The sequence below is a fragment of the Paramormyrops kingsleyae genome, chromosome 24, assembly GCF_048594095.1.
Source record: "Paramormyrops kingsleyae isolate MSU_618 chromosome 24, PKINGS_0.4, whole genome shotgun sequence".
NCBI classification, from domain to species: domain Eukaryota; kingdom Metazoa; phylum Chordata; class Actinopteri; order Osteoglossiformes; family Mormyridae; genus Paramormyrops; species Paramormyrops kingsleyae.
The window spans coordinates 17801609-17814191 of NC_132820.1; the positions used below are offsets into that span (position 1 = coordinate 17801609).

The 12583-nt window shown below is 45.9% G+C and overlaps 1 protein-coding gene across 1 annotated transcript; it reads left to right on the plus strand.

Annotated features, from left to right (window-relative positions):
• The first annotated feature begins 598 nt into the window (after positions 1–598).
• On the plus strand, positions 599–12480 carry LOC111856904 (tumor necrosis factor ligand superfamily member 10-like). Its single transcript, XM_023837215.2, has 5 exons — positions 599–998; positions 8021–8170; positions 9158–9194; positions 9752–9832; positions 10416–12480. The coding sequence occupies exons 1-5, from the start codon at positions 804–806 to the stop codon at positions 10871–10873; spliced, it is 921 nt and encodes a 306-aa protein (XP_023692983.1). The 5' UTR covers positions 599–803; the 3' UTR covers positions 10874–12480.
• Positions 12481–12583: the final 103 nt, after the last annotated feature.

The following is a 12583-nucleotide window of genomic DNA, read 5'->3' on the forward strand; positions in this document are numbered from 1 at the left end:
TTTGAATCTGCAGGAGCATCTCAAAATGGTAAACTATTGTTCTACTGTAAAGTTGCATTGGACAGAAGTGTCAAGTGTGTAAAATAAATGATTCGTTGTAAGATTAGCTATTTTGGTTTGTCTGTTCTGATGGACTAACGCCTTTCCCTGGATGCACCCCTTCTGTAACATTCCACTTTATACTGAACAATGATTGGCCGTATTTGACAGCGCCGGGAATAAACCGACTGCCTGCGTCAAGCAAGCTATACGTTTGTTTCAAAGTTTGAAGTTAAATGTAAATATTTCCGGTTTTGCCCAGGCTTATTATTATTATTATTTTAACGCGTGCTTGAAATATTTGATTTGTTATTAAACGTTAGGCGTGAAATAATAGAGTCGTAATTGTGAAATTATTTTCTCTTTGGTGGTTTGTGTTTTATTTTTGGAATTGAAATAACACATGATTTCAGTCGAAACCAGGATGATTAAAAAAAGAATTTCAGGTGCGACTATCCATATGTCATTGTGCATTTTCCTTATTTTTGTTCAGCCTTTTATTAGTAAAAATCTTGTGACCATTAATCTGGGTCTGGAGTTGCAGTGTGTCTTTCAGGAAGCAGTCATGAAAAGGTTAATCCAGGCGGCTAATCGAGAAAAAACCTGGAGTAGTGCCCGCTAATCTACGCGTGGAGTCCAGCGGCTCCCATGCAGTGCCGCTTGTTTGCTTGGACAAGTGCCCTCCTGCGGGGAAAGGTCCCCTAGAACCAGTCTTATTGGACCCGAATTATGCGCTGGCTTTGCTCTCATTAGATAGGAATGCCATGGCATCCCAGACAGATCAGGATTATTTTAGGTCGGTCAATAGTGAATCGAAGGCGTACATGATGGTTTCGGCGAACGGCAGGCGGGATGCCACCTCCAAATTGTGGGTGCCGATGGTGGTTACTGTCATTGTCGTGCTGCAAATCGCGTCGACGACGGGACTTTTTATGTACCTTAATATGTCGATATCGGAGGTAAGATCATTTCAAAAAGTTTGCATTTGATTGCACAGTAGACTTCTAGCCTACCTTTGCTTGTGTTTTTTAAATTCATACCTTGTATGACATTTTTATCATTGCTCGTTATGGTTCTACGCATGCAACGCTAATATTAGTCTTTCATTATTCAAAAATGTTCTTGAACTTGGTGGATTTAAACTGGAAAGCTAACTATTATTCTACATATGCAACGCTTAAAAAGCACTGTAGGGTAATGCTTATATGAAGATATAATTGTCCTGTACACATTGATGATGTAAAGGCGATCTCGTAATGATAATTATTTTAACAAAGTGAAGGGGAAGAAAATCAAGAGTTTTACACTTTGGCTGATTGCCAGAAAAAGTCCATCTGCGTTTCAGTTAATAATCGGGACACAATGCGTTTGATATGAACATCGACATTGTTCCACAATAGAAGCAAGAAAGTAATTTAAAGTTTCAGGTGGATTCTGTATATTCCGTGGTGTGTAATATCCATCTGCACATTTCACTTAGAAATAATCAGAAGTCGTTCTATTCAGTTTCATTAAGTTAAAAATGAAAAGTCTTATTGTTCAAAAACCTTTTTGAAATAAGTGGTAATTAAGGTACAGTGCTGGGTTTTTCACCTTGGCCGCCTTACTATTATACAAATTTAAATAATGATTGCATGCGGATATAATGTGGATTTGTATTGTTTACCAGGGATTAACGCATATTTTAGTGCTGACATAGGAACGCCGCGTAACAGAAACTGTGCAGCAATTCTTGGTAGGAAGTTTTGTTCTAAAATTCTAATGATGTTGCTTAAAGGCGTTATTTTCATTTTTGATGCTTGTAAATGTAAAGTAGGGCTTGACTCGCCATCTGGCATGCAGGCATTTATGTATGCATATATTTATATATTCGTGATGGACATGTATAGGGAAACGATAAGGGCATATTTTAGTCCAGGTCCATCCCTGAAATAAAGTTAAGGTTAAGAAATAAAATTTGTCTTTGGCAGCCATCGGTGTTATTTAGAGGGACTAGATCCCCGGGACCCAGTATTTTTTATATTGACGTTTTATTAATTAAATATTTATTCTTAATAGAAGGACCTAATCAGGCTTGATAGTGCTTCGTTAATGAAAATTTTGCCTAAGTCCCCCATATTCTGGGGTGCAGAAAAACAGGTGCGACTTCAGTGGAAATTAGTCTCAGTGTTTAATACAGCGTCGCGGTAGCTGGCAGCCTGGTGATTGCGAATCAGGACTCATTATGCAAACATCGGCAGTATTCGTCCTTTACGACGTCATACCCTTAAGCAGCGGAGATTCTATAACCCAGCCTACGCTACCTAGAGTGCACCTTCTTACGGCTCTAAGTGTATTACGGTATTAACTTTCCGTAGAGTTGTTTCAGTGGTGTCTAATAACAGACAAATGGCTCGCTTTTCACGATTTTATTATCTTAAACTGGATCTTTTTCTACTCCGTGTGGTGTGTATGTGTGTGTGAGAGTACGCCCGTGAGCCCAATCACCAGTTCGTTTATAAAACGTCAGCAGTATCCTGTTAACGTGTTGCCCTGTATAATGTTGCACTTAGTCATCAGAGATTAGGTAAAATATCCTTAGGCTGCATGTGTTCCATGTACAAGGCAAACTTTCCCACATATATGAATGACCCACTGCTCCGCTTTATTTTAAAGCCTTGGGGGAAACAACTGATAATGTTTCAGTTTCAATCATTCCCTGAATTATAAGCATTAAGGGAATCAATAGTGACATAATAGTTTTTTTAAAACCCGGCAGTTACATCAATCAAGATAAAGAGGACTGTCAGCCTATTGTACGAGCCACAAAAGGCTGACAGCGTTCAGAAAGAGCCTCAGTCTCTCTGCAAAGTTATGCCGGTTTCGAGGAGGCCCTGTGGAAAAAGGGAAACTTCCTCCATCGTCATCGTCACACAAGCCCTCAAAGTGAGGTTCGCATCACTGCTTGTTCTGGAAGACTAAGAAAAGGCATGATAGGGTGGTGCTCTGGATGAGTGGTTCTGACACTGTGGCACGCGTGGTACCCGGAGCGCCCCCTGGTGGTAGGCGAGAAGACCCTGGTATTTCGTCAATGTGACGTGTTCACCCGTGTGGTACTTGGCTGATTCAGCTGGATCCAAAGTGGTGCCTGATCCAAAAAGTTTGAGAATGACTGTTTTAGATAAATGCCTGGATTATAATGGACGCAATATGAAAGAGCCACAGCGAGAGAGGTTTGACTTTCTGAGAAGCTTACACCAGCGTGTCGATGGGCATGAGTCCAAAGGTGCTGTCTTTTTTTTTGGGGGGGGGGGGGGGGGTTCACCCGCGCCCTGGGAGCCTGCACTGCCTTTATGAGGGGCTGGGAGGTGGAGAGGGAGGAAGCACATTGACTCTCAGTTTCAGACCATCGCCTTCACTCTCTGCCCCGGGCTTTTGGTCTCACGAGCCTCTGGCCAAAGGGAGGGTCCAATTGGCCCTTAACCAGGTTCGCATTCTTCAGGATAGTGTGTGTGTGTGTGTGTGGGGGGGGGGGGGTTCAGTGTCAGGTCAACCATTCAAACCTGTAACCCCCACCCCAGCAGACCTGGAGCCGGGCCCCCATGCAGCCCAAATCAGAGCCAGTATCCCCCTCACGCCTGTGCTCTGCTCCGTAGGAAGCTTTCTGTAGGGGATTCGCACAGCAGCCCCCCCTGGGGTGACAGCAGCACAGAGTCAGCTTACCTGTGACATGCACACACGCTTTGATGCATTTCCTGCTTTTAGCCGCAAAAAACATACAAGACAAAACATCGTATGATGCTAAGAGAATCGTTAACGGAGGAGACGAGGAGCGATTCTTTGTGATGGGTGTCAGTGATCAGACTGATGACAGCCCGGAAACCGTGTGAATCGCCGGTTATGCACAGTTTGTACGTTTTTTCGAGGCGTGCTTAACGATGTCTGCACAGGCCGCGGTTCCTCTGCTGTTAAGATGTCGATACCGACAGGGAGGAAAGAGTGACAATACAGAGCCTGATGGTTACCTGATGGTTACCTGATGTTACCTGAGTGCTGGGTCAGCATATGACTGTAAAAACGCCCTGGAGTCGCCACAGCAGCCGACACCCTCTGGTCGTACGTGTTTTTTATTTTAAAGATTACTTCAAGCTTGGAGGCAGTCAGACGCCTGAGCAAACAAACTGTATCGTGGTTTTCATGAAACAATGAGAATGAAAACAGGAGGAGGCAGAAATTCGGGTAGCAATACTGATAAGAAGAAGCTAAAACAGATTTTTGTATTTTCCGGGAATTTCGCCGTCCTTCTGAGAAACTTGGTGTCTCTGTGGTGGAGGGTTTTTTGATTGTGAAGGGATTATGTGTATATGTGTATACAAGGCCGTAGCCATGGAGTCAACACTGGGGGGGGGTGGGGGGGGGGGGGGGGGACAACCAAGGCCGTAATTATAATAGACTATATATACACTCACCTAAAGGATTATTAGGAACACCATACTAATACGGTGTTTGACCCCCTTTCGCCTTCAGAACTGCCTTAATTCTACGTGGCATTGATTCAACAAGGTGCTGAAAGCATTCTTTAGAAATGTTGGCCCATATTGATAGGATAGCATCTTGCAGTTGATGGAGATTTGTGGGATGCACATCCAGGGCACGAAGCTCCCGTTCCACCACATCCCAAAGATGCTCTATTGGGTTGAGATCTGGTGACTGTGGGGGCCATTTTAGTACAGTGAACTCATTGTCATGTTCAAGAAACCAATTTGAAATGATTCGAGCTTTGTGACATGGTGCATTATCCTGCTGGAAGTAGCCATCAGAGGATGGGTACATGGTGGTCATAAAGGGATGGACATGGTCAGAAACAATGCTCAGGTAGGCCGTGGCATTTAAACGATGCCCAATTGGCACTAAGGGGCCTAAAGTGTGCCAAGAAAACATCCCCCACACCATTACACCACCACCACCAGCCTGCACAGTGGTAACAAGGCATGATGGATCCATGTTCTCATTCTGTTTACGCCAAATTCTGACTCTACCATTTGAATGTCTCAACAGAAATCGAGACTCATCAGACCAGGCAACATTTTTCCAGTCTTCAACTGTCCAATTTTGGTGAGCTCGTGCAAATTGTAGCCTCTTTTTCCTATTTGTAGTGGAGATGAGTGGTACCCGGTGGGGTCTTCTGCTGTTGTAGCCCATCCGCCTCAAGGTTGTGCGTGTTGTGGCTTCACAAATGCTTTGCTGCATACCTCGGTTGTAACGAGTGGTTATTTCAGTCAAAGTTGCTCTTCTATCAGCTTGAATCAGTCGGCCCATTCTCCTCTGACCTCTAGCATCAACAAGGCATTTTCGCCCACAGGACTGCCGCATACTGGATGTTTTTCCCTTTGCACACCATTCTTTGTAAACCCTAGAAATGGTTGTGCGTGAAAATCCCAGTAACTGAGCAGATTGTGAAATACTCAGACCGGCCCGTCTGGCACCAACAACCATGCCACGCTCATAATTGCTTAAATCACCTTTCTTTCCCATTCTGACATTCAGTTTGGAGTTCAGGAGATTATCTTGACCAGGACCACACCCCTAAATGCATTGAAGCAACTGCCATGTGATTGGTTGATTAGATAATTGCATTAATGAGAAATTGAACAGGTGTTCCTAATAATCCTTTAGGTGAGTGTATATTGAGGGGACGGACGGAGCAAATTTTATTTTCTTTAGTTTCTCTAACCCTGTCTAAACATGCTTCATTGGTATCCCACTGTTGTGTTTTATGTCACAGTGTCACAAAATAATATTTCCCTGTAAGTCATACCATGTATGATTTTTATGTGACAAATAAATGTTGAATTTGAATTATTAGCAGTTAGCAAGCAGTAAGGTTAGGGTTAAAAGCCCCTTTTCCTTAGGAAATGTAACTAAATTGTATATGGAGCTAAGAGTTCTCTCTTTTGAACCTCTACTCTGTGAGGAGATCCTGGGTTGCTGTCCCTTACTATGCCCATTGAAGTTAGATTTCTGTAGACACATTGAATGAGTCACCCAAGAATGATGCCTGAGTCTGCAGAAATGGCCACAGGCTTCCAGGCGCCTCACGACAAGCAGCGGAATACGATGAAAAACACTTAGGAGTGTATTGTTTCATGGTCTTCAGACAGACTGGGACCAGAGTGAGTCAGTGAGGTGCGTAGTACGCTTAGCTGACATTCAGGGGTAATGTTCTGAAGCACAAACGTCTCATGCTCTAAGAAACCAGTCATGGTACATTTTTTACAATTTATTTGGCAGATACATTTATCCAAAGCAACGTACAGTCAACCCTTCCACATTGTGGGGGCTAGGGGCACAGCCCCCCCCAATTTGGAAAAATCACGTACGTTTATTCGGTCCCCCGGTCTCCTTGATGACAAGCAAAATGATACGAGAAACGCAAGATACAAAGAACACTGTGAGATCACTACAAAGTCACTGTGAGATATTATGTGAGAGGCTTCCATAAGCACGCTTGGTGTCCTCTAAACCAGCACTGTACATGTATTTTATGCATTTATGAGTTACTAAACTTATAGTGCATTGTGTGCAGCTTTTGGAAAACTCAAAAAAAAATCCCATTGAATTTCTTATACCGACAAACTGACGCCGTGATACATCAAAACTGCATTGGGGAAACTGCAATGCAGAGGGGTTGACTACATTTTTTGAGAAAGTAGGGTCAGGCAGTTTCTGGGGCTACAGGGTTAAGGGCCTCGCTCAGGAGGCCGGCAGTGACATCACTCTGCCGAGTGTCTAACTGCGCTCTTCCCGACCACCAGGGGGCGCCAGGTGGCAGACCCAAGCTCTGGTCATTATGAGTACGTAACCAGGCACACTCAATGCTTGTTTTCTACAGTTCAGAATGAGGCTTGATCCGCCAAATGAGAGAATGGCAGTGTTAAGCAGGGATGTTCTGCTGTGTGTAGCCAGGATTTGCATGATTTCAGCAGGCCTGTGTTGTTAACATAATGTTAATGAATATTGTATTTAATATTTAACATCTAACGATCCCCCAGGGGTGAGATGATACTTCATTGTTGATTGCTCATCTAAAACTAAAGGGGTTTAACCTTTGGAATTAGCTTTGTCTAGGAAAGACATGTTTGTGAGGTTTGAACTTCATTTGACATGTCACTGTTGCACTAATCTAATTGTGGTAAGTCTTTTTTTAGTAGCGAAACCCCCCTAAAATGGTAAATTATGGACTGACTCACTTTCCTGCTGCTGTTATGACTGGGAGGGGTGGGAGTGTGAGTTGGGGATGTGGACAGGACATCAGATAGCAGGTAGCACACACAGACACACACATACACACAAACACACATGCAAACACAGACATACACACACAGAAACAAACATACAAAAACAGACACACACAGAGAAACACACATACACACACAGACACAAACACACAGACTCACACAGAGAAACACACATACGGACACAGACTCACACACATAGAATACACATATACATATTGACACAGACAGACGCACCAACATACACAGAAACAGACTTGCACACCCAGACACAGGCCGACACACACAGAAACACACGTACACATATGGACACATACAGACTTACACACCCAGACACAGGCCAACATACACACATACAGGCACATACACATAGGCACAGACAAACAGATGCACTACAGACAGACACACAGACACAGGCTGACACACACTGTTACCTCTCCTTCTCAGCACTGCTCTTTCTGCGAATGTTATCTTTTGTTGTTCTTTCCTTCATGATACCGGAGTGCAAAGCACCACCATGACGTGATTCAAGCAGCAACCATCAATATTGTGCTCAGCTACGGCCGGGAGGTGCAGACCACACAAACAGACACATTAGCGTTCTGGTCACATCACAACAATGTGGCACGCCGCGGCCACCAGTCCCGCTGCCGTTACCCTGTTTTCTGCATCTCACAGCTGAGATATGTGCCCGCTTCCGTGACCAGGTGAAAGTCCAGGGCGTGAAGGAGGAGCTGCGCTGCCTGAGTCTGCTGAGTGCCTTGGATCAGGACCAGGAGATCCCACAGCATCTGGTGCACCTGTTCGGGGAGCCCTGCATCAAGCTGGCCGAAGGCATCAAGTCCTACATCTCCAAGGTAACTATCTGGGTTACACATCCATCCATCCATCCATCCATCCTTTATCTGCTTATCCAGGTCAGGGTTGCAGGGCACATATTTCGCTAAAGATAAACGGAACAGGAGGTGAGTGTTTCAATGTGAGATAAAAGTACACATCCTCCTGAGATCCAGAAGCTCATTTTTGTTCTCTTTAGAGGACAGAGTGTTTTTGCTCATGTCTCTCATACTATAACCGCCACTCTAAGTCTGTCGTTCCTCACAGAGGACGGTAATGGCTTTCAGATGACATCACATGTGCAGGGCAGTGACCTTGCCGACGTCCTCTTACTGTCAAATCAAAATTTTAATCGATAGAAAAGAAAAAGTTTTCACTGGGGGTCGGAGAAGGTGCAGCATTCCTGGAATGCTGCACATGGCGCGGCTGGGAGGTGGCGCTACAGATTCCGTCATCTGACCTGGGATCAGCGTGTCACACACTGCCACCTGCAGGGCACCGTGAGAGTGCGTCACAGACCACAGTGCGCAGTTGTACTTCCTGCGGACTGCAGTATGGCAGTTAGGGTTCTCCTCTGATGGAAGAGGGGAAGCTTAGCCGGCCCGGCGCCCTGCTGGATGAGTGATTAAACGGCCTCTGTGTGCCACATCTCACCCATCTCCATGGCTGACAAATATTCCCACTGTCAATCTTTTTTGTCTCAATAATTCACAAAACCCAGTTAAAAATGATCAAAAAAAGAGACTGAAATGGATTAAACTGGATGCGTATACAGAGTGCGTGGGTGTGTTTGAACGTTAAATGGATGGGTGTGATGTTAATGCGTATACAGAGTGCGTGGGTGTGTTTGAACGTTAAATGGATGGGTGTGAGCAAGGGAGATACGGAGGCGTACAGCCAGTCTACTCTGGATCATGCGCCTGCTCAGTTTCCTGTGAACGCGCTGCTCTCCTGCGGCCCATTATTCATACACGTGTTCTCCCGTGTGGGGCATTTCTGTGCCGCAGGTGACGGAGAATCTCATCTTAAAGCACACGTTTCAGGGTAAGTCTCCCTCTGGGCCTCCATCTGCAAATCCCCCCCTCTCCTCCAGGATGACCCCAAACCCCGGCCCTCTGGGTCACCGTCCATTTTTGTCACAGCTGAAATCAATTATTCCCCATTCAGGCATCATTCTGACCTCAAGCTTACTTTCCTTAACCTTGAATTTTACTGATAAAAACTGGAGGGCCATTTATTTTTGGCGGGGGTAATGTCTGTAAAAAAACAGTGGTAACGAATCTGGATGCTGTCGGAGTATTTGTGTTGTTTGGAGGTTATAAGGCAGCGATTTTCAAAGCACAGCGGCCGAATTTCATTTTAATTCACACCATGTGTGCTCTGTGCTCTCGATAACCAACCCGCTGCTTTTTAAGAGCGCAGTTGGGGAGCCCCCCCAGGGGCCGAACTGGGTAAACACATCAAATAGAGTCTTTGGGATTCCTTGTAAACTCCGTAGAGCCTTGAGTCTCTGTGCTCGTAATTAAGCAATAGTTCTTTTGGCATTATGAGGACAGCCCCTTCTGTGTCACGCCGGACTCTTGTTTACATCTTTCCGCCAGAACCGAGGGTCCGGCCCCGTGTCAAATCGCCCACTGGACCCCAGCGGCCATCTGCTCACTTGACTCTCCGGGACAGCAGCGGTGAGTTTAAGAGGCCCGACCTTCCCAGCCGAGCACGTGTGCAGCCCGTGTCCATGCTGAGGCGCCATGCAGATGTTTTAGGCAGATGTTTGCCATGGGGGACTGACGGTGCTCCACTGCCCTTCCCGGACGACCCACCATCAGCATGCACAGCTGTATCAGCCTGAATGAAATGGCCAGTGATAGTCCTGCTCATGGGAGTTATACTTCTACAAAAATGTTCTGAAGGCAGAACAAAAAGTGATTGGTTCATAGAGATAACCAATCAAATTGTAGAGGAGGTGGGTCCAAGCAACTGGAGCAGGTGAGACCAAGACATCCGATTGGTTGGTCTGACATCCATCCTATAAATTGGTGTAAAACATTTTGCAGTTTCTACTCAGCATGTTCTTAATTTCCATATAAATGTGTAACTCCAAAAAACATCAGGCTCTGCTTTCAGTAATTGAATTTGGACCTGATTGAATACTGGCTTTTATCTCAGATTGAGGCTTGTTTATCTAACTCTACCCCCCCATGTCTGCATTCCTCCTTTTGCTGGGGCTCCTCTTCCCTCCACCCTCTCTCTCCTCCTGCTGCCCAGGCCCTGCCTCCACCCTGAAGGCCCCCCAGCCGGATCTGCACCAGTCCTGCCGCCACCCCCTCCGTTCCTGGACCAGCCACAGCTTTGGCGCCCACCTGCACAATATGACCCTGTCCAACGGGCAGCTGCGGGTGCCCCAGGATGGGCGGTACTTCCTGTACGCCCAGGTCTACTTCCGCTACCCCAGCCCCAGTGAGGGAGACCTGGGCAGCACGAGTCACCAGCTGATCCAGTGCGTCTACAAGAAGACGTCCTACATACAGCCCATCCAGCTGCTGAAAGGCGTGGGAACCAAGTGCTGGGCGCCGGACGCAGAGTACGGCCTGCACTCCGTCTACCAGGCAGGCCTCTTCGAGCTGCGGGCCGGTGACGAGCTCTTTGTCTCGGTCTCCTCGCCCGGCACGGTCCATGCCGACGAGTCCTCCAGCTACTTCGGGGCTTTCCGTCTAGACCTGTGAACGCCGGCGTCTGTGCTTTCTGGACTCGCTCCAGCCAATCAGCATGGAGGGACACTGCGCGGATCCCACACCCTGTACAGCGCGCATCTCCTCTTCAAACAAAATAATAAATAAATAGAATGCGATCATGCGATGACCACAGAGCCAAAAAGATGTGTATCAAGGAGGCTGGAGGGAATCGCTTCAGCAATCCCAGACAAATAAATACTGCAGGGAGAAGCGAGAAGGCAGCTGGCAGATTTGGGAACTCGCCAGTGCCGTCCCACATGGGAAGAATATCCCAGTGCAGTGAGGATGCATGAGGGTCTGCAGCAAACAAAGGAACAGGAGCCCCCTGGATCAAGAGATGAGGCATGGTAGCCCAGCAATCAGTCGGCCGCAGGTGACTTTGTTGACTTCAAGGGGACAGGTGACCCCTTTCTGCAGGAGTACTGATGCCAAAACCTCACGTTAAGCACCGTTGCTCGGCAACACAAGTGCAGTGACTTGCCTATTTCATATTCTCCTGTTACTCCCCGACCTCACAGGTCTTACAATATATCATGTACAGAAAGCACAATGACACAAAAAGCAAATGTGAAAATTAGCCAGTCACTGTGTATAAATCTGCAGTGTTCTTCAGGAGAATGAGATTAGACTTTTTGAAAATGAATGTGAATGACTTGCAGTGAAGGACAGTGTAGCAGTGATATCCGTACTGTTTGACACATTCATTGGTTTGAATTGTAAATGCTGTTTGGTTATTGACAGCATGTTGTGAAACTGCAATATTTAAATGGTAAAGTCCCGGCAGCGAGCCGAGGACAGAGAAGTGTTAGAGTTTTAGTGATGACTCGAAGAAAAATCATTCAGATCCCAGCTGCAGCTTTTAGAGAAGTCAGAAGAGGACATCTTGGAAGAATTACTCTACGTCAGAAGCTCCAGACTGTTTTCATGAATTTCAAAGGCTGCAGTTGAATGTATAAACATCGCCTCCATAATCTCTCCTTCATGCCACAATTCAGCTGAGCTTTAATCTGTCCCCCTTTCCCATTGAAGTTTTATACTCTGCTGCCAACTTCCAGCTCATATATTTCTGTAAAAATAGGGTAAGTTTTTAAAAAGTATTGATTTTGAATACTTTAAAAACAGGAAGTTCAAGGAACAAGCTGGGGAAAGGGGTGGGGGAGCAGGGGTGGGGGAGCAGGGGTGGTCCGCTGTATCCTCCATTACGGGAGCAAAGATTGTTTGCGATGCATCTGTCTGGCAAACATCTAGGACTCTGAAGAAGAGGCAGTAGTGTAGCACAAGCCGGCGCTCACTGTGAGAGCCGAACGCAGGTTCACAAGCAAATGGTCTGAGCACCAGCATGTCCTGAGCACCAGCATGTGCTGAGCACCAGGTTTACCAGAGATGCTGAAATGTAAATAGTAATTTACTGCACACATTCCTTCGGTGAGATTTGAACTCCAGTCCACTACTGTACAGGTTCTAAGACTTACTGTGCAATTTTTATGGAATTGTGCCTTTAATTTTTTTATTGAATTTATTGACATATGCAGAATGTGCAAAGTGTTACAATTACTATTACTGTTAACCTACTGAAGTGCAATAAAAAAAAAATACAATCCTGTTATTGTCCTTGGCCACAATAAAGACTCTGTATGGCATGTGAGAGAGTAACGGGTGCTGAGATGCCCCCCCCTCCCCAGGGGGTCGCTTTGAGGGAGT